General features: G+C 38.5%; 2 protein-coding genes and 1 long non-coding RNA gene across 11 annotated transcripts in view; 2 read left to right on the forward strand and 1 right to left on the reverse strand.

Annotated features, from left to right (window-relative positions):
• LOC122159059 lies at positions 1-5,426 on the forward strand. The gene is made up of 3 exons (XR_006168375.1): positions 1-93; positions 720-876; positions 1,586-5,426. It is a non-coding gene; the product is annotated as an uncharacterized LOC122159059 (long non-coding RNA).
• On the reverse strand, positions 3,410-10,582 carry ZUP1 (zinc finger containing ubiquitin peptidase 1). Its single transcript, XM_042816160.1, has 9 exons — positions 10,285-10,582; positions 8,807-8,923; positions 7,765-7,874; positions 7,291-7,459; positions 6,681-6,869; positions 6,180-6,348; positions 5,015-5,166; positions 4,475-4,695; positions 3,410-4,185 (listed from the first exon to the last, which is right to left on the reverse strand). The coding sequence occupies exons 1-9, from the start codon at positions 10,559-10,561 to the stop codon at positions 4,138-4,140; spliced, it is 1,452 nt and encodes a 483-aa protein (XP_042672094.1). The 5' UTR covers positions 10,562-10,582; the 3' UTR covers positions 3,410-4,137.
• Positions 5,462-24,979, forward strand: part of KPNA5 (karyopherin subunit alpha 5) — a 25,353-nt gene continuing 5,835 nt past the window's right edge. The window contains exons 1-15 of one of the 9 annotated variants that reach the window (XM_042816105.1): positions 5,462-5,554; positions 6,059-6,127; positions 7,590-7,645; positions 8,803-8,874; positions 12,865-12,998; positions 15,314-15,415; positions 15,487-15,586; positions 16,362-16,456; positions 17,202-17,333; positions 18,010-18,098; positions 18,980-19,079; positions 20,562-20,725; positions 21,424-21,502; positions 22,904-23,029; positions 23,509-23,636. In XM_042816105.1, coding sequence (XP_042672039.1) covers positions 8,844-8,874; positions 12,865-12,998; positions 15,314-15,415; positions 15,487-15,586; positions 16,362-16,456; positions 17,202-17,333; positions 18,010-18,098; positions 18,980-19,079; positions 20,562-20,725; positions 21,424-21,502; positions 22,904-23,029; positions 23,509-23,636 — 1,280 coding nt within the window. In that variant the 5' untranslated portion in view covers positions 5,462-5,554; positions 6,059-6,127; positions 7,590-7,645; positions 8,803-8,843. Of the gene's footprint in view, positions 5,555-6,058; positions 6,128-6,148; positions 6,325-7,589; positions 7,660-8,802; positions 8,875-10,233; positions 10,319-10,697; positions 10,802-12,864; positions 12,999-13,650; positions 13,763-15,313; positions 15,416-15,486; positions 15,587-16,361; positions 16,457-17,201; positions 17,334-18,009; positions 18,099-18,979; positions 19,080-20,561; positions 20,726-21,423; positions 21,503-22,903; positions 23,030-23,508; positions 23,637-24,979 lie in introns of those variants that run through there. The other 8 variants (XM_042816132.1, XM_042816141.1, XM_042816095.1 and 5 more) reach the window with 8 other exon arrangements.

The raw sequence follows: 24,979 nt of genomic DNA on the forward strand, positions 1-24,979 counted from the left end.
GGATCCACCCCTTCCCAGACTCATTTAAGTGTTGGCAGGGGAAGAAGGGGCACCTCTTGTTGGAGGTCTCTATCTCTTTGTGGCCCTTCAAGGGTAAGTAGCTCTCTTCCTTCAATTTTTGTGTCATTTTGGTGTGGTTGCTGCATTTTGGCTCATTCTCATTTGCTGTAGCCTGACTTTGCTGTCCTGCTGTTACTGTGGTACTTTCTGTTCTATTTCAGCATTACAGTAGCATTTTTAGTAATTTCTATGATCTGTTCCCCTACTGTTATGTGAACTGTGGTTCTCAACTGATGTTTAAGAGTTCTTCTATTGCCCTGCCCCAGCTGCAGCTCCTAGACTCAAACTGACATATGTGAGGTGCCATCCAGTTGACTCTATGAACTCTGGAAGTGGGGCTCTTCTCTGACACTTAGAGTACTTGTTTGAATGTAACAAACTTAATGGAATTTATTGTGAGCCTGGTATCCAGTATCCAGTGGAAAGAGCGAATTCTGTCTCACAGCATCAGTTGTTGTCCAGGCACTGTCAGGAACTGTAGATGCAGAACCCTTGCAGATGATCAGGTGAGACTCACGCTCTTTTGCTCACTTATAAGCCCCTTTGGTACTACATAACCATCTTAATCCATCGCTGTCCCTTCCTTTGAACAAAGGATGCTTCCTTACTCTTATGCGCATACAGAAGCAGACACTTGAGACAATCTTTTGTATCTGCAGGTGCAGTTTCAAAATTATTTTGTTTCGGTGTTGTTGGCCAGTTCAGCAGCGAGATCTGCCTGGGGGAAGCTGCCCACATCCGTTTTTTCAGATTGGCTCTTTATGTCATGTCTGTTGGCAGACTGGGAATCACCTAAGTGCTGTAGGCATGCACAAGGTATGGCTCTGGTAAACCAGGTACATCAGGGTACACAGATACCAAGTATTTGTAACTCAGACACCACAGCTCCTGCTGAAGCTGAGGAGCTCTGGCTGCTGTGAAGATGCAGAGCTCTTTAGAACAGAAAGTGAGAAGGCAGTTGGGAATGTTTTGGGATAAGGTGTCAGCTGCCAACTGGGTTCAGCACAAATTGCAAGCCTCCTGATGAACGCTTTGTATCTGGGATGGGTTTCCTTTCCCCATTGTAAAAGCACTAGCAATGAGACCTGGGGTCAGCAGCACCATGCCAATGGGGGCCCAGAGCTCTGCATCCTGCAGTTTCCATCAGCAATACAGAGAGGTTGGGTTGGAGGTGTGGGGGCACTGTTATTTTGGCATCTGAGATGAGACATGGAGCCCAACAGGCAGACAGCCATGCTTCTGTCAGTAAGCAAGGGGAGAGGATTATAATAGTCATGTCTTTCAAATACACCATTCATGCGCAGGTTAGAGGGGTATCATTTGGCCTTATGAATTAAGTGAACTAAGGCATCAGGTAGTAGTTAATGACCTTCTAATAATCCATAATACAACTCACTGTAACATGTTTTCCCATGACAAAATGCGCAGGGAGTTAACTGAATTGCTTGTTAAAAGGTCAGTGAAAGCATGCAACCTTTGTAAGCCACTGAATACTGGTGTCAAAGTCACTCATTCCTCTGTACAGGTGGCCAGACAGCACAGCTGCTTGCCATTTCCCTGTGAGACCACTGCCTCCTGCAGGTGATGGATTAGATCACAAAGTGAATGATTAAGGCTGTACCTACAGATGCTACCTGTTGATGAAAGGTGTTCTGTGAATAAGGCAGAATGTTTGAGTGCAAGTACAGAGCTGTCATCTGGCACTAGAAGGTTTCTGCTCTAAATGAAGTGTTTCTGTCTTGGGCACAGTGTCCTTAGATAGTGCTGGTTCAGTTACTCCAGTCAGCATCGCCACAGCAGTTAACTAACAAGATGGTGTGTATTTTTAGAGTGACAGGTATGACTAATTACAAAAAAAAAAAAAAAAAAAAATCAGAAATCCCAAGAAGCTTGATGGCAGTTAGAATTGATTAGAACTGTATTTAAAAAAAAAAAAAAACCCTACATATTTTTACCAGAAACTTAATTTTATGTCATCAAAGATTACACCTCTAACTCACACACTTGGAGATATGGGATTTTTTAGTTGGACTGGGAAATAGGTGAAGATTCACATATTCCTACAAAAAAATATCAATTTAAAAAAAAAAAAAAAAAAAGAGAGAGAGAAAAGGTCCCAAGACTACAAAGCTGCATCCAAAGTAACAGGGAGCTGCCCCTTCCACACTTGTGAATTTATAATCAAAGCCATAAGGTATGCTGTATCAGCATCCCTTTTAATGCATAAGTGCCACCACAGAACTTTGCTACCAGACTGGAGTGCTTCAAAGAATTGTTAATATTAACATAAAATACTATCGCTCTGTCTATCCTATTTTACTACACTTGACACTGCCAATAGCACAGTAGTTGAATGGGCCCTTCCTCCATTCTCAGGCTTAGGAGGGGCAGCTCCAACCTTGTCCTTGAAGTGAGCAAAAGGAAAGCAGAATCTGGTATGACCAGGAGGACAGATGTCTGTGATGAGTGATAGCAGCTGCAATGTGATTACAGACAGCTTCCAGGAGCAGAAAAACTTGTACTCCCTCCTACTGTTGACAGTTGTTAGATGGTTTAGTCCTCAGATTTTACCGAGTTGCTTTTTTTATTTCATTCCTACAAAAGGGGGGAGGGGAAGAAATCCAATCTAGCTGTCTTGGTTTTGGATAGAACACAGTTACTGTTCTTCCATAAGGGCTCATATATTGCTGTGTTTTGGACTTAAGTTGAAAACAATTGATAGCACACTGGTATTTTACTTGTTGCTCAGCAGTGCTTATTATAACTCAAGGACTATTCAGCTTCTTGTGCACCCCTGCCAGCAAGAAGCTGGAGGTGCACAAGGAGCTGAGAGGATATAGAAGCATGATAGCTGATACAAACAGCCGAAAGGGATGTCCCACGCCTGGCTGTTGGTAAGAAATAGTGAAGAGTTCTTTGTCTTGCTTGGTTGTGGGTACAGCTTTTGCTTTGTCTAGCAATCTGGTTTTATCTCAAACCATGAGTTTTCCTGCTTTTACCTTTCCAATTCCCTCCCCAGGCCAGCTGTGGGGGAAGTGAGCAGGAGCAGCTGTGAGGTGCTCAACTACCTGCCTGCTGGTGATAAACCACAACACTGGTAAAGAACACTGAGAGTTAAATGCTTGTTAAGGGAGGAAAGGCTTTTTTTTTTTTTTTTTTTTATATAAAGTTCATGCCTAACATTAGAGACTTGCAAGGAGCTTTCAAAGGACCATGTAGGCAGGACTCGCAGCATCCTTCTGGTTCTATATGTTGGGGAAGTTGCAGGCAGGTACTGTGCAAAATGAAGTCTGACAGGACAGAAGATGCCCTGGAAGCATGATTTTTTTAAAAACCATTATCAGAGCAATTTTTAATTAAAAAAATATTTATTCGTAATACAAAACATTTTCTTTCCACGCTACAGTGGTTTGTCTCATGCACACTCCTCGAGCAAACAATCTCCACTTTGTACACCACTGCCTCACCTCATAAGCACACTTCTGTTAGCAAGGGGTGCACCAAGGGAAGACAAATGATTAAAAAGAAATGCAGTAGTAAATGAATCCCTGCTGGAATAGATCATGCCAGGTGAAAACACTCAATTGCTTCTGTACTTCACAAATAGTTGCTGGAGAAGTTGCTGAGATACAAAAGATACTTGTTAATCAAATTTTACAAGAGATGGAACATTAGCCATAGAGGAAGTATAAATGTATTTACAGAGATGAAGTTGACCAGGCACTCCAAAAAAAAAAAAAAGTCGTTTCACAGTATTTTTACCCACTGTGCTTATTAATAATTAATTATAGTGCATAGCTTGCTACAGGGCAGTGGATGTTACTTTGTAATTTAAACAACTAAGAAAATACCCCATTTTCTGCTAGCCTAAGAAGCTAATACTGAAGAGTTACACTTCACCTGGAGGGAAGTGTTTTGATTGAAGATTAAAATTATAGGCCTAAGTTTGATGTTGTGCTTCTCCAAGCTCTTAGACATAACTTAAGTGTACAAATCGTTAAGCTAGTCACAGTCCAATATGACTAGTTCAGTGTTTTGTATTCAGCAGATTTCAGAAAGAGGTAGGTAAGGCATCCTTTAAGGAATCTTCTCTGATGTTAAGACCTGAGAAGCCAGACAGCGAGCCTAAAAAGAACGGGGGAAGGAGCGTGAATAGTTTAACAAATGAAAACATCTTTTTTCAGTCATTAATTTAGAAAATGCACTTACTAAAGGGCTATATTTCATCCTAAATGTGATCTTTCAAGGTAATAATCTAAAGAATTAATATTTTAAAATATAAATAGAATCTTTGGAGAGAAGAAAAAATACATGTTCCCCTCCCCCAGAAAACACTACTTTAGTTACTGTGTTGTGAATTCTAATGCACATTCTTTTACATTTTCTTACACAAACTATTTCCTAAAATACTTACAGTTTTCTCTTCCAATGTGAGGATGCCATCTACAGCAACTATCTGGTATTGCTTTTCTTTTAAGCTACCCATAAACTTTCGAAGTAGTTTGAGACTAGTGCCATCACTGTTTAGTTTTAACAGTTTCTGCATTTCTTGAGCAGGACATCCAGGATCAAATAGTAGCAAACATAAGGCTTTATTCTTCTTTTCTTCTATGCCTACAACAGTACGGCTATGACCTAGTTTCAAACAGATTTTCAGTATTTTAGAAAAATGAAATCCCATTTACTTGCCTGTAGCATATTGCTTATTTTTAAATCAAGCAATACATTAGTAGAAATTCAACATAGTGATTGTAATTAAAAAGCAGATGTCAAAAAGCTGATATTCCACTCATGCTTTTCTACCCAATAAAAATACAAAATTAATGTTATACTTTTTAAACAGAAATTTAACAATAAATAGGCCTTCAATTAAGTGAAAAACACAAGACTGCTCTAAATCACAGCACACATAGAGAAAAAGTAAGAAAACAAATCAGTACATTGTGATGCTGACCTTGATGTTGCAAGTAGATAGGTGGCCTGGAAGTGCACACTACCTTTGCAGTACCTTCATTATCTGTAGAATAGTAATGTAAAATCCACTCAAACAAACGAGGGTGTGTGCCTGTGGGACCAGTTGGCTTGTGGAAGTCAATAATTTGGCACCTATAGAACATTAAAAATTAAAACAAGGTATTAAATTTGAAGCACTTCCTTTTTTTAAAAACAAACAAAAAAAAACACCTCTCAGTCCTTCCCTCCTTCATGAAGAACACTTCATAAACAGCTGCAATTGCAGGCACTAACTATTTCACACTATTTTTGTTGTATGTTTGCTCTTGCATTGGACATGCTGAATCATGGCCTGAACCTCTGATTGATCACCTGAGGAGAGCAATGAGTCAGCTATGGGAGCACAGGTGAAGGCAATTCACCTGTGCTCCCAGAAGGGGTGGAGACCTCTCCTAGACCCATTTAAGAGCTGGCTACCAGGTACAAAGGATCTCTTCTGGAAATCATTCCTCTGGAGTTTTGCAGCGAGGCCAGGACATGGGTAAGTTTTCTGTCTATTCTCTCTCTTTGTTATTATAATCTGCTTTGCCAATCTCTCTTGTTTATTTCATAATTATAACAGCTTTATATTCATTGACTATACAGCTCTTATTTTAAATACAGGCATAGAAGATAGGCCAACTACAAAGGAATGCAGTAGGTACTGTTCAAAACCACAGTCTTTACTCTGTAGCAAATAAATACTCTATTCTGCTCAGCCAAACGAGCTTAGGAAGTTTGCAAAAATCCAAACATTAGATTTCTGTAGAAATACCAGGAAGTAAAACTAACAGCAGAATATGCAACTGAGTAGCTGAAATTCAGATTGTTCTCAAAGTGCAACTAGAGAGAAAATAAGTTTTTAAAATCAGTACATAATTGTATGCATATATGGCACAATTCCTCAACAAGTCTCAGTGATTATAAATAGTTATTCTCCTTGCTTATCTGCATAAGTAGTTACACAGGTTTATGATTGCATTGACTACAATGTATCCACTTACAGGCTGGTTGAATTTGAAGTTGCTATGATGGATGGTTTTTCTTCATAGTTGACAATTTTGACCCTCAGAAGGTATATGCTTAACTATTGCTTAAAAATAAAAAACAGAAAAAGTAATACTTACTTTATCCTGAGACTGGTTAACAGCGAATAAATTTCACACGCTCCTATCCACGCCTTGGAACCACGTAACTGGTTGTTGAAGTGAGATGCTCCATGAGGATCAAAGCCTTCTTTCCAAGCATCTTCGATCATGGACTGAATTTTCGGTATGCTAGGAATTAGTGCAGTATCTGAAACATAGAAGCTTTTGAATTGCAGCTACAGTTACCAAAATAATCTATTAAGAACATCCAGCCTCTTTTCTAAGAGATAATAGATATTAGAAAAATACACCCCCGCCCCTTCAAAAAAAAAAAACCCAAACCTAAAGCTTTAACCATATCATACCTCACCAATATTCACCACCCTTCAAATTCTTTTCACAATGTGCACTGGAGTTCTAACAAACATTTAATAGGTATAATTGACATTGATAAGCTTTGCTGTATAAACAAAAAGGTAAAACATCAACAGTTTGTCATCTGAGGCATGTAAAACAAATAGGAAGTATTTTGATTACTACCTCTCAAGCAGTCATTATACAAGCTGTTTTGCAAGAGTGAGGAAAGGAGCATTTGGAAATTCCTGTAACCACAACCCCAGCCTTTGTCACCCAAAGATGATTGGAAGTGATCTACTCCTGCTGAAAGCCATACGCGTCTCACATCTTTGTTTTCATTCTGGTAGTACTTGCACAATACCTCAGTGATTCCTGGAAGAACATATAGAGAATCTGTAGAATGATTTACAATGTGCTGAAAAAGATTACAACTAACTGAAACATAATACAAAAAGCTACTATAAATTTGAATAGCTATCCTATAGCACTAGGTAGTAAACAAAAATATTCTCTTAAAGACAACCTATATGCAACAGGAGATTTTAATCTTATGACACATATTGTACTTGAGCTCTTAACCACTCAATGCGATTCCAAAGTTTCACCCTCCCTTGGACCACCCATTTTGAAAGAAAAAAAATTAGAAGGATAGATGTTACCGACATGCTCCAGATTAATATTATTTGTGCCATAATACCAATCTGAAGTGGGGAAACATTTTGCTAAAAACACCTTTGTTCACCACAAACTATGCCCAAAATTTACATACTTCATTGCTGAACTGCTCTTTTACCTGAGGTTTTTGTTTTCCCATCATCTATACCAAAAGCCAAACATTCCATCATGTCGGCTTTTCTCTTGTGATACTCAAAGGGCTGCATCCTTCCTCTGTTAACTTCTCTTTCCATATTATTCAGGAATTGCTTCTTGTAGCCTCCAGAACCATCCAAGCCATACTGTCTCTGTAAGGGATACAGTGTTTATAATTTAAATTACATTTTAAAAATTCTTCTTCAATGATTTAAGAAGCAGCTTGCACCATCAGCAACATTGAAAAATAGTGAACAAGACATAAAACCTTTGTACTTACAGCACAAGCTGCTCCTGCCACCAACTCTTCAGTACCTGATTGAAGCCTACCTGACTGCGTAAGTCTGACCCGGTATGACTGCTCTTATTTTCATATAATGCAGGAAACAGTTTCAACTTCATCAACTTCAAATGGCACAACTCTTAAAAATTTTCCCATTTACAAACATTACTGTACCTGTAGCTTTTTAAATTCTTCCTTCTCTCGCTTCTCTTCTTCAAGTCTCTGCTGTTTATCTTCTTCAGTTTGAAGCCGCTGAGCCAGTTCTAAATCTCCACTGCCTCCACCTATTCAGGAATAACATTCCAGAACCAGAAAACTTTACCAGGAGGTTAACGATGCTTTGATGGATTGTTTACTTGAGGATTCTTTTCTAAGCAGACACTGACAAACACAGCTAGGCATCACTTTTCAAGAGGTATCCTCAGCACTATGCTGAGTTATTAGCAAAGAGTACTAAACACGAATAACAGAATTGGGTCTGTTAAGCCCAAATTCCTGACTTGGAGAATGTGTGTGCAATCATAGATGCAATTCCTTGGCAAATAATGCAAGTATAGCTCTGCTACTAAGCAAACATCTTTTGGTTACTGTGCTTTACATAATTATTAGTAAGAAATCCTAGTTTTTTGAATAACACAGACCTATCAGTTTCTCAGATCCCTCCTAGCAATCTCAGAGTGACAAAAAGAAACTTGGGAACAGAGAGCTGGATAGTGAATCTCCAGCATTTTATTAGCTATGCAAATAAAGTAAACTTATTTTGATTCCTTTACCCTATCATTATGACTCTGAACATTTGCAGAAAAGAACTCAGAAAAAAATCAGTAGTTTTCAAAAGACTATTTTGAACTCTTCACGTGGGAATGAGCTACTAGATTCTGCGAAGGTAACCCTTTCATAGGGCTAGAATATGTAAGGAGGCATCTTTATATTTATAGTATATTTTAATATATTTAATTATAATATATTTCTAAGTTTTAGTTTTACCTGATATTTAGAGCATATACTGAATAACCGTACATAGAAAGACACTTCTCATAGCACATGTAATTAAGCAAAGCACAAGGGCAAGTGACCGAACTTGCGTTTAACTTCATTATGAATCTATTCAGTTCTCTTCTTAAATAAATAAATATTTCATTTAAATTTTGTATGAGATTCTGTACTGCAACATGCAAGTATTTTCAAAGATTATCACTTGCATCCTTTCAGGTACCTTCTGGAAAGCTGTGTTCCTCTAAGTGTAAATCCACATGTTCCTCGAGAATCTGAATGTCTGTACAGGTAAGACCACATATTGGACATTCATATAGCTGTTCAACATTCTCTGTGTCTGAAAAAGAAACACAGTTTCTTGCTTAATGCAGTTCCTGGTCCTCCTTTTCTGCTATTTGTAAGAATCATCCCCCAGCAGCTCAAGATAAACAAAAAGAATTATGCTGGTATTGAAATTCTCCAGTGGAAGGCACCATATGCCTTGGTTAATAGCTATGGTTCTTAACCACTTATGAATTCATATTTAAATACCTTTAAAGTTCGAAGATATATTTTCCCTCTTCCTATTCAGCAAAATTTTCCCTATTAAACTTACCACAACTAGCTATAATATTTTTTATTAAGGCCTACAAAATGCCAATCAAATATCAAACCTTTAATGAAAAGATACATCCTGCTGATGGAAGAACACTTGCTTACAAAATCTTAATGCTTGTATGACAACTCAGCAATCAGCAGGCAGAAAAAAAAACTACAATGCTGTCATGTTTCCTCAGCTGTTTCTTCAGCACTTTTAGTGTTATTATGAAGAGTAGCATATAACAGCTAAGGTTCAGAAAATCACCTGGAGATCACCAGGATCCTCAAACCATGGTCATGTCAAAATGGCTCAGGGTTATCACTCAGGGTCTTTTCCAGTCACTTTTCTGAGGTTAGAAACTCCACAATGTTCTCGTTCCAGTAACAGCTTTCTTATGTTTCAGTGGTAGCTCTTTATTTCACTTGCTGCCTGCAGTCCTGCCACTGCACACTACAAAGACTTAACCTTCAGTGCCCTCTCTTTTAGTCACCTAGCCTCAGAATCCAACTCATTTGAGTTGGAAGGTGCCTTTAATAGCTATCTAATTCAACTGTCCCATGAGGAATACTAACACCTACAACTCCATCAGGGTGCTCAGCCCCATCCAGGCTAACCTTGAGTGTCTCCCAGGGATAGAGCTTCCACCACCCCTCTGGACAGCCTGTGCCAGTGCTTCACTGTCCCTACTGTAAAAAAAACTTATTCCTAACATTAAAATAAATTTCTCCTCTCTTAGTTTGAAACCATTTCCCCTTGTCCTATCCCCGCAGACCCTGTGGTGAGGAGACAGCCCTTTCCTTCTTAGTTCCTCTTTAGATACTGAAAGGCTGCTCTCAGGTCTCCCCGGAGCCTTCTCTTCTCGAGGCTGAACAGCCCCAGATCTCTCGGCCTGCCCTCAGAGGAGAGGTGTTCCATCCCTCGGGTTTTCGTAGCCCTTCTCAATCAGGTCTATGTCTCTCCTGTACTGAGCACTCCAGCACAATACGGAGAATAACAGCAGAACACGTCATGCCGTCGATTACACCCTCACATTCTGCATTCTTAACATCATTCCTTTTCCCTGTCAGCACAGCCAACGCGTTACACCAGCGATGCCACGCCGTATGGGAACCACCCACCTGCGCCGAGCAACCGCCCGTGCCGCGCCCTGACGTGAGCTTCCAGCTGGCGCCCCGCCGCCTCCCCGCAGAAAGGGCACTCGAGCTCAGGGCTGCGGGGCAGCGGCTGGGGCTCCGGGTGCACGGCCTCCACGTGCCGGCAGAGCTCCTCGTAGCCCGAGGCGGCGGCGCTGCAGAGCGGGCAGCGAGGCTGCTGGTCCGGGTGGGCGCGATTCACGTGACGCCGCGCCGCCGCTTCCGAGGGCAGCACCCGTCCACAGATACCGCACACGGACATGGCGGCCCAACGGTCCGCTCGGAAGCCCCGTCCCCTTCCCGGGGCGGCGGAGGCTACGCCCGCCCTTCGCCGCCGCGCGGGGCCTGCTGGGAACGGCGAGGCCCGCCCGTGGGTAGTGCGGCGCGAGGTGGGGTGGTGGCCGCCATCTTGCGCTCCGGCTGGGGGCCGAGCGCCGCGCAAAGCGCGGCGGGATTCTCTGGCTTCGGGGGCAGTGGGCGCCGTGCGTCCCCGCTGCGATGGGTAAGAGCCGGTGGGTCGGGGAGGCCGCGTTCGGATTCGGGCGGGGCGCGGTGCCCCGTGCTGCGTAGCCGGGCTCCTGACCGCCCGGAGGCGCTGGGCTGTGGCGGGGCGATGCCGCGCACGGTGCTGGGGCTGTCCCGCAGCGCCGGGACAGGGGCTGCTTTCTTCCCGCCGCCGGCAAGAGCGCTTCTCCGTCGTCTTTTCAAGGGGCGCAGGCGAGAAGCGTCGCAAGCAGAGCCCGGGGCCGGGTGCCCTCCGTCCGGGCAGCTAGTGAGCGAGACTGGATCTGACGCGGCGCCCAGCGCGCTCTGGGCCGGGCGACGGCTTCGCGCGGTCTCTCCGGCGCTCCGGGCGCTGAGGGGCAGCGAGGGGAGCCCTGCGGCGGGTTATGGCGGGGCGGCCGCAACCGGGGCACAACAGGTGGGCGGCGTGCGAGATGTGGTGGCCGCGGGGGTCGGTGGTAACGCAGGCATAGCTGGGCGCAGCAGAAGTGTGGGCTGGACGCAGTCGTGATGCCCGAGTAGATAAAGCACCGCTCGACTGTCTGCCCTTCTGGTTCTTATTCCGAAGCCCTCGTGGGACAGGGGCCGCAGCTATGGTTTCAGCAGCTTTTCTTTTTGAGGAGAGCTTCCTTCTGCTTAATCGCTTATGTAGAGCTTGGGTTATTTTGGAGTTACTTTTAATGCAGTCTTCTCACCTTTGGTTCCTTGTGTGGCCTGGCAGGTGTACTGGCCCAACTCATTCCTCAAGGTGTGAGTGATTAAGAAGGCGACGGTGTTTGAGAACTAGTTAAGCCACAAGAGTTGCTGGACAAAATGCTCTTCACGTTAAATTGTACTTTGGAAGCTCTGTGAGTTAGAAGACAGTGACTTTATACTGCGTCTTAAGCAGCTCTGTGTCCAGAAATGGCAATAATTTGTAAAGGTTCTCATGAAGCAGTTGTGTTTGGTTGAAACAGCTTGCTGACCCCTCGGGTGTCCTGATGGTGCCAGCCTAACAATGTGGGCTGTTGGCTTTTTACAGCCTGTGTTTATTACTCAGCAGGCCTTGATACTGTTGATGTTAAACAAAATTAAAAAAAATAATAGTAATAATAATCTCAGCATGGAAGTGGGAAGAGAACTTTGACCATGGTTCAGATAGGCTTATGCATCTTTCCTTGTGAAATAATTCCAAGCAGCTGAGTTTGCTTAGAGTATTGAATCACAGTTTTGACAGTTATTTCTTCAAATGAAGGCTGCAGTTTTGGCTTTGAATATTAGCACTGGGCTGTTCACAACCTTTTTCAGTCAGTTTGATCATTTCAGTAGCAGAATCATGTTGTATCACTCTTCTTTACACAGCTGATATGCCTGACAGGCAGATTCTAATTTTCCTTGTACATCAAAAGAGCTGTTAATTAAGGATGAGTCATTTTTATTATTATTATTATTTTAAATTTAAAATTGCAAAGGAATACTTGTCTGGATGTTATTAACCATTGATTCTTTTTTCCTGTAGAGTTTTTCTGCATACAGATTAAAAGGAAATTTAGCGTAACTTTTAGATCCTGCTTTGCACTTCTGTGATAGGTATTAAAAAAGTAATGAAGAAACTATTCAGTGAGGCACTAAATGAAGCAGTAATTACAGCAGGTTTTCTTCTGGGATTTGTTTTCGAGAGAAGAAAGCAAATTCCTGTATTTGTTGATGGTGACAGACATTCCTTCAAATTTAGGTCAAAATTTAGCAACATAATGGTTTTGCTTTTATTGTCTTATTTTGCTCATAAAATCAGTAACTTCATTTTGCGGTTCCTTATGCCCCTTATGAGGTGCCTGATCTCTGAAGTGAACCTGTGGTTTAATCTGCAGTTCAGAAATGCCTGTGGAGGCAAAGATTTTTCTATGATTTCTCTCTTGGAGATTTTTGTTGGTAAACTGGGTATTGCCAGCAGCTACAGGAGTATATAACTGTTGCTTTAGATACTTTTTTAGTATGAGAGATAGAAGGTTTGCCTTTCAAGGTTTGGCCTTTTGGAGTAAGTGAGTAATTCCTTTTTTTTTTTTCTTTTTTTTTTAATAGACATCATGTCAAGCCCAGGGAAGGATAACTTCAGAATGAAAAGCTACAAAAATAATGCACTTAATCCTCAAGAAATGCGCAGACGAAGAGAAGAGGAAGGAATCCAGCTTCGGAAACAGAAAAGGGAAGAACAAGTAAGTATCCTGATGAGCTGTTAACTGTTAAATGCTCATGCAGTTGAATTCAGATATGTGAAAGGACTTGAGCAGATTCCTCCTGTGAAGCAGAAGTCAGAGCACCAAATTAAAAGTGTTTTCTGTGCAATCTTGGGGAGCACAAGGCACCTCTTGGTAGAATTATAAATCAAAAAGATGGACACAAGCCCTGTAAGTCACTGTGGCATTTCAGGTAGAGACCTGTGTCTTAAATCGAGTCCTTAGTCTCGTTTTCAATATGTGAGCAGAAAACTGAGCTGAAAGGCTAACCTTATTTCTGGGAAGAATGGGAAAACCTGCATTCTCTTCTAAAATTTGCGCCAGAGATGCACTATTAGAAGTGAGAGGAATGGACTTCAAATTGCCCAAGAGTTTTTCTATCATAGCGTAGTGTAGTGGTCAACAAATAGTGGTCTGTAAACATGAAATTACAGATATTTTAATACGATATTTAAGTTGTCTTTATTGATTTTGATTTTTATTTTTTAGTGTTTAGAGTACTGTATAATTTCATAGTTGGTAGTAATTCCTTTCCCCAAAATATTTAGTAGTTCATTGCCTGGAAAATGAGGAATATGGTTTTTTCTTCTGCTCGCTCTAAAGTGGCTGACTTTTGTCTCCCACCACCTAGTGTGTCCCAGGCACTGATCTACAGTCCCCTCTGAGGTGGGAGTGCTTACCCTTCTCCTGGGAGAGTGGTGCTACTGCATGGAAAAAGAATTTATATTAGTTGGGCCAGAGAGGTAAGAGTAAGAAGCAGTATGCTGCTGGAGCATTTACCTGTGATTGAGTTCTTCTGAATTGCAGTTCCTGCTGAAAGTTCTGTGTATTTTGTAATAAATGCTCCGTAGGTAAATAATTTATTAAAACAAACAAAGAGAAAAACATTGTTTCCCATGCTGAATGTGGTGATAGTTGAGAATACCTTGACCATAATTGTTGGATGGGTGTTTTCATCTCCTTTAGCATTGGTAGGATCAAGTTTGTGCAGGGAAATGAGTCTGGTTTTCTCCAGATAAATTATAAATTGTAGAGAGAGTGTCTTCTTGGGCAAAAATGGTTTACGTTTTTATCATTTATATTTTACAAGATCCTGTATGGCATTGTTGAGTGCTAGGAAGAATGGCTGATTTTCTAAAAGAGGAACACTGATTCTTCTTCCTTTTGTGGGTTTAATTAAAACCTTGTTTGTGTTCAGGACTGTGCAATTGTTAGGGTCCAAGTTTGTGCTCAATCCAGAGTTTGATCAAGCAAAGGAGAGAATGCTTTGTTTTAGGTTCCTATCTGAAATATAACTACATGTAAACATGGTGTTTCTCATTTAGTTTTTGGCACTTGTGACCACAGAAATACTGAAATGTCTGTAGGCAACTTTGAGAACAACGCTTACTTCAGGACGTAACAGGAGTTTTCATTATTATGCTTCCCAATGAAATCTGAGACACTCAGTGGTCTGAGATTCTAATATTTGCTTTTAAGGTTACCAACATGATATTCTTAGAATTGTTAAGGATTGTAGTTTTATGAGTAGTAGTAAATTAAAGGTACTAACTGTAGGTTTGGTCTGTGGGAGTAAACAGGCTAACGTGATTGTTATGTTTGCATGCTAGAAAATGAGGAGGTACTCATTAAGCATAGCTTATTAAATACTGCAGCACAGGTATGTATTTTAAACACACGTGGTGTTTGAAGCCAGTACCAAATGTTTTTTGGATATAGAGAACATTTAAGGTTACATAATTTGAAAGCTTGCCTTCAATCTACGTCATTTGTTTCCAACTACAGTTTTAGTTTTCTAAATAAACTTGTATACTAAGTGTAGCTACTGTTCAGTTGGCATGCAAGGAGATTTTATGCTTTCTTTTAAAGTGTGGAGTACAGTGTGCTGACACAGACTTTGCCTTTGTGTTGATGTTTTATGCCTCAAAATTAAGAAAGAATGCTATTTCCCTCTTAAAAATAAATGCTAAACTATGAAGTATGAAACAATGAAAATAAAAAGGTTTGTATCATCATCGCCGTTGTCTGAAAGATTTATAAATTTTTTCTTTGCTCAAAACCTCCAGTTTTGTTAATTTTGGCCTGAAGTGTTGCAGTGCTATTTATCAAGATGCTGAAGATAGCAGTGTTTTTTCTGTTACGTTCTTAAAACTTGAAAGTAGAATTCCATTTGTGTGAATGAACTGGAAGGTGAGTTGAAGCGTTTTGATTGGTACAGGTGAAAACCAGTGTCCTCAAGTAATAATCAGTATCCACTGTGCGATAAACTCCCCCCACGTTTCTTCTTTGTTTAGCTCTTTAAACGCCGAAATGTTTCTCTCCCGGGAAATGAAGAATCTATGGTGGAAAGTCCAATTCAGGATCCTGACGTCAGCTCTACTGTACCTATTCCAGAGGTAATAACTCTAGAATGTTTAGAACTTTATGTGTTTATACTAGTCCTACAAAATCCCTATTTCGTTTTTAGGAAGAAGTTATTACAGTTGATATGGTGCAGATGATTTTCTCAGATGATCCTGATCAGCAACTCACAGCAACTCAGAAATTCAGGAAATTGTTATCTAAAGGTATGTAAGTGTTGCTTTTTCTTCTTCCTCTTATTTTATTATTACAAATTTTAGTCAAACAGAGTCAGTTAACATTAAATTTTACTTTTTTAAAGTAGAGCTTGCAGAAGCTTCTCAGTTTGTGTGTAACAAAAACAATACCAAATCTATTCTAACCTAACGACTAAATGCAAAAAGCTTTATTATTCTGTTGTTAAGTCTTCTGGACAAAATCACAAAAAAGGATATTTTGATTGAAGCACCCAAGGCAGTAACTAACAACAGCACGCTAACATTACTTGAAGTACTTGTTTTGGTAATTGATTTTCTAATTCTGTGTTTGAGGGGATAAAAACTATGGCTTGTCAAAGAATGGCTGTAATTTTGTGTTGTTGTTGTTCGTGTTCTTGTTGGGATTGTAAAAATGTAGTCTTAAATTCATGCTGGTATTTGTAAAGTACTGTACAGGCATATGCTTGATTATTTAAAGTTTAATCTAACAGCAGTTTTTCTATTGACTGAGGGAAGAGTGTTGTGCTAACCTCCCAATAGGCGACAGTATGTGTTATTGTACAGAATAGAGCAATTGCTAAATTATAACATGTTAAGAGATTATCCAGCAATCTTCAGAAGGAAAAAAAGCTTAACTCCTTCCTTCAGACCTATTAAAATGTCTGAAAATTTATGTTAAGTTTTCTGAGAATCATTCATGTTTTGTGTTGTACTGAAAAAGTAACTGCAGTGGTCTTTTCTCGTTAGTCTTATGCATATGTGCTTTTGTATTTTTATCCCCCAGAGCCTAATCCACCCATAGATGAAGTCATCCAAAAGCCTGGAGTAGTACAGAGATTTGTGAAGTTTCTAGAGAGGAGTGAGAATTACACACTGCAAGTGAGTTTGGCTGCTGCTTGGTTAGGGTTTGGAATGGGGTCAGAAATCCTGAGAACAGCTTTGGAAAGCATGTTAATTAAAAAAAAAAAAAAAAAATTAAAAATAAGAAAATGTAGTTATATCTATCAAAGCTGTAAGTTTTAGATATCCCAAGTTTTAACAGTTGCCACTGGAATTGTAGCTCAACTCTTGTGAATTTCACAGTAGTCTTTAGGGTAATGTATTTAGCTGGTCACGTATTTGGATGTAGAAGGAGGTCTTTGTTCAAGAGAATTTCCAGAATGGTGTATTGAAAGTATCAGTGTAGATGTGTGAGCAGTATCTGGGTGGGTTTTTTTATTTTTTCAGTTTTGTTTTGTTTTTTTTCCTTGGAAGTAGTGTACTGTTCTGCAGTTGAAATCCTACAAAAGAAACAAAATACAGGAAAACTTGGAAGCTAAAACTCTTGGAAAGAAATCTTGGAAAAATAAGTGACAAACAGTAAGAGTAACTAGTAACCTTGTGCACATTTGCATTGAAATGACAGAGCATAGCATAAAAAGATTTATATGAAAAGATTTAGAGATAATCTTAATGCACAGAAATTACAGTAACATGTTTCAGTGAAAAGGAAAAGAAGTTGGAAAAGTAACCTCTGGAACTCTTGTGTCAAACTGCTTACAATAAATTTTTGGGTTTGTTTGTTTGTTTGTTTTCTGCTGAGTTATTTAACATGTTTTTTGTTTGTTTTTTTTCTCCTCAACAGTTTGAAGCAGCTTGGGCTCTAACAAACATAGCATCTGGAACCTTTCTACATACAAAAGTTGTAATTGAAACTGGAGCTGTTCCAATTTTTATAAAATTGCTTAGTTCAGAGCATGAAGATGTACAGGAACAGGTAACTGTTTTCTTGCAATGTTTTATAACTTCAAAATTAATTTAGGAATGTCTTTCCTCCCCTCCAGTTTTTGGTTTTTTTTTTTTGTTTTTTTTTTTTTAGTTCAGGTAAAGAAATCTGAGTCCCATTGACCTATTAGACCATTGATTTGACTCCAGGAAAACAGAAATTTGGATTTAGATGTCCCTTATGATCCCCTAACCCCTTCCAATTTTTCCAAGTCCTTATGAGCCTGTTTTGTTTCTTTTTTTTTTTTTAATATTGTTTAATAATCTGAGGAAAGCACCTCATTTCTTTTGTGCTGTGTACAAGTGGACAGAATCTAAAACAGGGTAACAGAATATAGTGGAAAACAAAATGTTCTAGGTTACAACACAGCTTTATTTCTTAGGTACTTCTTCTTAAAGTCTTAATCAGTGTCTTCCTGAATTTGTTTTTTGTTAGTTTTTCTGTATTTTCATCTTCACATAATAGGTAATATTACAGACTTTGCATAAGTTCACAGAAAATTCAGAATATAAATCAGTAGTCTTCTGAAGTGTTATATTAAGAATTATGCTGTGACTTTTTGGATTCCCTTGTGTTTGCTGTAAAAATATGTAGACTATTTGTACAGATACGTAGATATCTGATTTGCAGACATGTAGAAGTTCACTTGGATGCTTTCATTTTTAAGGCAGTGTGGGCTCTTGGTAACATTGCTGGTGATAATGCAGAATGCAGAGACTTCGTCTTAAACTGTGGAATATTACCACCCCTCTTGGAGTAAGTATTACAAATTGTTACCAACATCAGGTGGGAAAGATGATGTAAGTGATACATTTGTGTGATTCTAACTGGTTGGCTTCCCTGCTTTTTTGTCTGGTAGCTCCAAACTTCAGTCTGTGTTTGGTTGCTGAGATGTGCCAGCAGACTGCTTGTTACACGAGCAGTGTTCCACTGGCAGATTTCTCTTCATTACGAGTATAATTCCACTGCTTACTGTACTTCTACAGTGGGCTATGAAGTAGCTTGATCACAGGGGAAAAGCTACCCAACACAACTAGCATTCAAGTTATTTGAACTTAAAATACCAAGTTGACTTAAAACATTTTTAAAACAGCTTAAAGGAACATGATGTGATTGCTTTCCTTGAGGATTTAAAGGCTGACGGGTTTGATAAGTTTTGATATGTATCTGAAAGTGAACCTGATTTTTCAGCTATTAAATTTTTCCAGGTCTATTCTGTTAAAAACAGTAAAACAAATGAAAAAAAAAATCTTCAAGTTCTAGTATTTTATGCAGCCTTTATTAAAATATTAATTGGGTCTTACGAATTAAAACATCAGTGTTAGCTCTAGGGTAGTTTGCATTTTCTAACCACTTTGAAAAGGATTAGTCAGGTGATTTTTTTTATTATTATTTTCATATGAGCAGTGGCTTACTTTATACACATGTGTATTTGTTTTAGGAATGTGATGTTTATGCACATAACAGTCCCTTCTAAGAAAATTCAGTGTCATTTAAACTATAAAGAGAAATAGCGTAGAACTTGTGCCCAATAAGAAGATTGTTTTTTGTTTTGTGGTACAAGGCATTGATGACAGTAGATGAGAAAAAAACCTTTGCAACGATTTTTTATTTTTTATTTTCTATCTCTTTGACAGACTGTTAACAAATTCAAATCGTCTTACCACAACTAGAAATGCAGTCTGGGCACTCTCAAATCTCTGTAGAGGCAAGAATCCACCTCCAGACTTCAGTAAGGTATAATGAAGTTCTCATTTCAAGAAATTGGAAAGCTAAAGGAAGCCTCTGTTTGTAATATAATATAGTCTTTCTATCTGGAGATAGACAAGACTGTGTGATCACATTAAAAACATAAAATTGAGTCTATTTGTTGTATCTGCTCAACATTTTCTACTTTGACCTGTTAGCAATTAAATGAAATAATTAAATGACTGAGAAGTTTGAGAAGTTATTTAGTCAGATGCAGGTAGTCATTCACTGAAGCAGTGACAAGCAAGGAGTACTTTTGGTGGCACCAAATCCTTTTGGTCTGTATTTTCTGTAGGTACATGTTAGAGGATGTAAGTTATGATTGAAGCTTTTCTTTTTTACTTTCCTTTTTTTATGCTGTGATTACTTAATAAGATATTGCAGGAATAAAATTTTCTTTGCTGTTTATAGAGCAAAAAATTCAATTAATTCACACTGCTGTGACAGAGGTGATTTGCCCTCTCTCATTCACTTTATCTCCACTTTTTGAGACAGTAAGACTGTCTCTAGTTAGGAGTATTAGCTTTTTATTTTCAGTATGAAATTTAATTTCTGGTAATGGTAGTGGCAGTAGAAAATGGAATATCATGTTGAGTATTCTGGCTGATGTTAAAATGATCGCTGAATGTAATTTGGAGTCAATTTGTGTGTCTTAAAACTTCGCTCACAGAATACAGAGTTGCTACTTGTTAATCTCTCTGCAGGAATCACTACAAAAGGAGATTTCTGATGCCAGTTAAACAATCACCTCACAATTGCTGTAGCTAAATTATGTCTTCCAGTAGTGTTTCACTCTGGCAGCAAAAAAAAAAAAAAAAAAAAAAAAAAAAAAAAAAAAAAAAAAAAAAAGATTCCTTGCTGCTTAAGCTACTTTAAGTTTAGTGGAAGAGGATATCCTGTATGCAGCTGCTAATAAGAGTAGCTCCTTTCCTTCTTGTCCTTAGCGATAGTACTAGCAGGACACAGTTAGCAACTCTTTGAAAGGGTTGATAACTGCAGGACAAGGGGAAATGGTTTTAAGTTGAAGGGTATTAGGGTCAGAGCTTTTAGTTAAAATGAGGTTAGCCATAGCTTGTTTGAATCAGTGAATGTTGATTTTACTCTTAGATTCTTAAAGTGACTGCAAATTGATTATTACTAATAACGAATCGTGCTTCTGTACGATTGTTCTTTTGAGTGATTCAGGAAAGCATCAGTAATTCTTGATTATCTCTAGAAGCAGATAGTTGTCAAAGCTGAGCAACCATACACCTAATGTAGTATCTGCAAGTAAGTAGGCTGTTAATTGAATCAGCTAATTTGCTGATTTGAATTGGATGTCTAGTTTAATCAGAAAATGTTTTACCTAGGTCCTGTTTCACTGATGAACTCATGGTTTGGCAGTAAATAGTGTTGCATTTATATGCCTTTGCAGAATGTTTTCTGAAGTACACAAAACACTTAATTTTGCAACATTTTTCTTTAACCCAGGTTGCTCCTTGCTTAAATGTTTTATCAAGACTGTTGTTTAGCAGTGATCCGGATGTATTAGCAGATGCTTGCTGGGCCCTCTCTTACCTTTCAGATGGACCCAATGATAAAATCCAAGCTGTTATTGATTCTGGAGTGTGCCGAAGATTGGTAGAGTTGCTTATGTAAGTTCTCTCTTTATCACAAGGCAGTTATTGGTATAGTCAATGAATGCAAACAGAGTTGTGTTTTTTCACCTGAAATCTGAATTTATTTTTATGAAACAATGAGCATATCAGTCTGATAGCTTTTCAGCTATCTCCTAGTTTGCTTGGCTCCTGGGATTTTTTCAGCGGTTGACAGTGAAAAATGCTTTCTCTCAAATACTCCTTGATGTTAAATAATGAGAAGAAGTAGGATTTCATTTGCATGGAAGAATAGAAAGGTGTTGACTGAAGATGAAGTTTTAATTGTGAATCAATCTCTCAGCTCAAAAATCTTAATTTTCATGTTGCATTTTTTCTTGTTGAAAACTGATATATTTTTTTTGAACTCATGAAGTCTGGAGTCAGGCTTGTGCTACTTTTGAACTGTTGTAGAATACTTATTTTATGGTTCATTATTTTCCTTGAGAAGGAGACTTAAATCCCTGTGTTTGAATGGGGACTGCAACATAGGTCAGATGGTAGTTCCCAACACTGACAACATAGTACAGGTCCATTTGGTTGCACTTGTGAAACTTGTTTAAATAACAGGAGAACAGGATGAAGTAATGCTGTGTTCTCTATAACTAAAAGTTTACCACCCAAAGCAAATCACTGCTAACTGAAAATTCACAGTTATACTGTGCTACTTGTTAACATCAAGCAATATTTGTCTCCAGGCACAATGATTACAAGGTGGTATCCCCTGCATTAAGAGCAGTTGGAAATATTGTTACTGGTGATGATATTCAAACACAGGTAAGACGTTGATTTAAGAAAAAAAAATTGTCTGGAAGGAAAGTAGTTGTAAAAATATCATACTAAATTACAATAGAATGCATGTCTAATACAAGTGTCTGCATATATATAGGCCACATACATTAAGGTCACAAAAATGCTCCAAGGGTTGGAACACCTCTTATGAGGACAGGCTGAGAGAGCTGGGGCTGTTCAACCTGGAGAAGGTTCCAGAATGACCTGATAATGGCCTTTCTGTGTCTAAAGGAGGGCTATAAGAAGTAAGGGAACAGTTTCTTTAGCAGAGTTTGTTGAGGTAAGACAAGGGTGAATGGTTTCAAACTAAAAGACAGGAGATTTAGATTGGACGTAAGAAATTCTTTACAGTAGGGTTGGTGAGGCACTGGAAAAAGGTTGGTTAAAAGAGGTGATGGGAGCCCTGTCTCTAGAGGTGTTCAAGGTCATTCTGATGGAGCTCTGAGCACCCTGGTGGAGCTTTAGATGTCCTTGTTCCTGGCAGAGGAGTTGGACTAATGGCTTTTAAGGGTCCCTTCCAACTCAAAAGGTTCTGTGATATGAAATTGAAGGAAGCTCTACAAATCTGTACTGCTCATTTGACATTTAGTTTAGTCTGGTATTTTAATCATAAAATTCCTGCACTTTATTACAGCATTGTTTGCTGTAATAGATTCACTGTTCAGATTGCTTCGTTCTTGTATGGTATTTCAAATGCTGCTTTCCATTAATGGTGGAATTATTTATTTTCCTAATTGGGGGATTCAGTTGTGTTACAGTTCCCTTTTTCAAGCCTTCAAATGCAAAGTTCTCATTGTTTTAAGCAGTGCATACACTTGTTTTGTTCATAAACCTGTGTATGATAGTCTGATAAAAGTTTGTTACAGAGATACATTTTGTTTAAATTTTGAAAAGTAGAATTGAATTTGAAGTAGTGCAAGGAAGTTACCAAGGTCCTTTGAAGTAAATTGTGCCTGAAAGGCCTACAGTACTAGCGTAAAAGGAAAATAGTGAAATCAGGTAATTGCCTAATTTATTGTGAGCTCTATTGGAGCAGATTTCATTAATGAGTTAGAAAACATATATCCCTTTAAAAAGAATGAACTAATTAGGTTTATGCTTCTCAGGCGTGTAAAAATACATGCTCTGGCACTAAGCAGCCTTATGCACTCTTGGTGTCTTTAGTCTTCTGATGTGAACTTAGTTGAGGGCAGTTTCTTTCAAATTGTATGGACAACTGGATTTGTATTCAGATGGTACAGTATTGAGCAAATGCTGCATGTTATTTTTGATGCTTTTTGTCATGTAAATGTGTTGCAAAGTACACCTCTTTTGAATTTACCTGTAATGTGATTCATCTGTGCATATGCATACACAAATCAATCTTCAATTCTCCCATTATTTTAGGTGATTCTAAATTGCTCTGCATTGCCCTGTCTCTTGCATTTGCTTAGTAGTCCCAAGGAATCTATTCGAAAAGAAGCGTGCTGGACTGTTTCTAATATTACTGCAGGAAACAGAGCTCAAATTCAGGTACAAACTATGTATAGCAATTTGGGTGGGTTTGTTTTTAGTATTTTATTTGATTTTCATTCACAAAGGGAAATAAGATGCTACATTGATTGCATTGCTTGTTGTAGTCCTAACAGTCTATAATTCTGTGTAAGTTTTGAATGTCTTGAATAAAATTGCCAAAGTGGAGTTCTGTTAAGATCAAGTGAGGCTTGATTTCTAGTTCAAAATTTCAAATTTTGTGCTTATGTCACATGATTTTTCAGTAGATCTGTCTGGTAAGGTGTATCCTGATCACCAGAGAGAAATCAACTAATTGCAACGTTGGAATAGTTCTGAATTTTCTTTTAGCATTTGTAGTTAGTGGAATGCCTTCTAAGAAAACATTGCTTCCTTTGATATGAACAGGCATTGCTTACCACTGTAGTGAGGTTATTAATCTTTTTGCCCTCTGTATGTTAACCTCCATAAATTATCATTATCCTCTTCTTGTTTCTTAGGCAGTTATAGATGCAAATATTTTTCCAATATTGATTGAGATTCTTCAGAAAGCTGAATTTCGCACCAGAAAAGAAGCAGCATGGGCCATAACTAATGCAACATCAGGAGGAACCCCTGAACAGATTAGGTAAGCTGTAGTGTTGTTTTCTCTGCCTGGATACCTTTTCTAAGGCATGTTCTTCCTCAAATTGAATCCTGACAAACATGGCAACAAAAAACTAAACATAACTATAATTTTTTTAAGCTATGTCTGTGCTGACTTAAACATATAGAAGCTCAGAAAAAAAATAGGAAAATTTATGCAGTAGAGTTAATAAACTAACTCAATTAACTTGGTTTGGGGATGTTAGACATAAACCTTTCATGGGATTATTTTCCAGAGTCAATATTGTGCTGTCAGGCACTATTTAAACATTCAGCAAACTGTGAGTGTTTTGAAAATGGAAAACTTTAGGACAGTTGTTTAGAAGCTTGTGCAATATGATTGCATCTCTCTGTAGGAGGACTTAGGAGTTTCAGTGGTTTCTTCATGTACATAAATTCACTAACAGTGTTACTTCGTGCTGATAGCTAACTTTTTCCAAAATGGGATTTGATTAAAAATCTACTTGGCAACTATCAAAATACTACAGAGAGTGGACCTGTTGAATAACTAGAATAAAACACATTCTGAGAAACTAGAGAGCCATTAACAAACTGATCAAATTCAATCAATATCTGATAAATGGATTCTAAAATGATCATGTAAAGTATTAAAAATTTAAAAACCTGAGTGCACAAAATTATGTAGCAACTCCACCAGCGTGTTTGGGAGATTTGTTGCAATAACTGCATGTTTGTTTATTTAAAAAAAAAAATAAAATCTCATTCTGATTTTCTTACTGTACTGCCACTACTTGTTTTCAGTGGTAAGGAAAGTTTTTTGGTATTGTGCATTTATTGTTGGTAGTTTGGGTTTGGTTTTGTTATTTTAGTAGCTTGCACAATGTGTTATCTTAAATTTAATAGCAGTCTTCAAATACCAAACATATATCATGTATGTAATAGCACAAAAGTTGCTTCTTACCATAAAGTACAGAGTTGCTAAATTTCATGACAGCTATTACTGTCAAGAAATTTTAGCACTTCTAAGATCCCCAAGATACTACTGTGCAGCTGTAGGATAATTTAAAACAACTGATAAATATTTAAACAATCCTTTGATTCAGACAAACATTAGTGTCGTTGTTTTCCATACAGACTGGAAACAAGGACATAAGTAACGTCTTCCAGAAGTTAGGATTTTGTGCAAAATTGGAAAAAGGTTGCTCAGAATCGCAGTATTTTGTTGTATTTACTGTTATGTCCTTTCCAGTGGATAATTGGACTGGTATTTTGATGGGCTAACAATATGAACTGTGTTGGTTCAGAGCCATGTCCCCTCTTCTTACTTTGTGTGATTTTTTTTTTTTTTTATTTTTTATTTTTGCT

This window comes from Centrocercus urophasianus, unplaced genomic scaffold (genome assembly GCF_019232065.1).
Source record: "Centrocercus urophasianus isolate 14NV4802_14NV808 unplaced genomic scaffold, USGS_Curo_1.0 seq_10, whole genome shotgun sequence".
In the NCBI taxonomy this organism is placed as follows: Eukaryota; Metazoa; Chordata; class Aves; order Galliformes; family Phasianidae; genus Centrocercus; species Centrocercus urophasianus.

Bases quoted from the DNA above. Each gene is read 5' to 3' on its own strand.
- ZUP1 (XM_042816160.1), bottom strand. From the start codon at position 10,561: ATGTCCGTGTGCGGTATCTGTGGACGGGTGCTGCCCTCGGAAGCGGCG. The intron at 7,875-8,806 runs GTACCTGAAAGG...ATTCCTGAATAG, and splicing joins GGAACACAGCTTTCCAGAAG to GTGGAGGCAGTGGAGATTTA. The intron at 7,460-7,764 runs GTACAGTAATGT...TATCCCTTACAG, and splicing joins AAGAATTTAAAAAGCTACAG to AGACAGTATGGCTTGGATGG.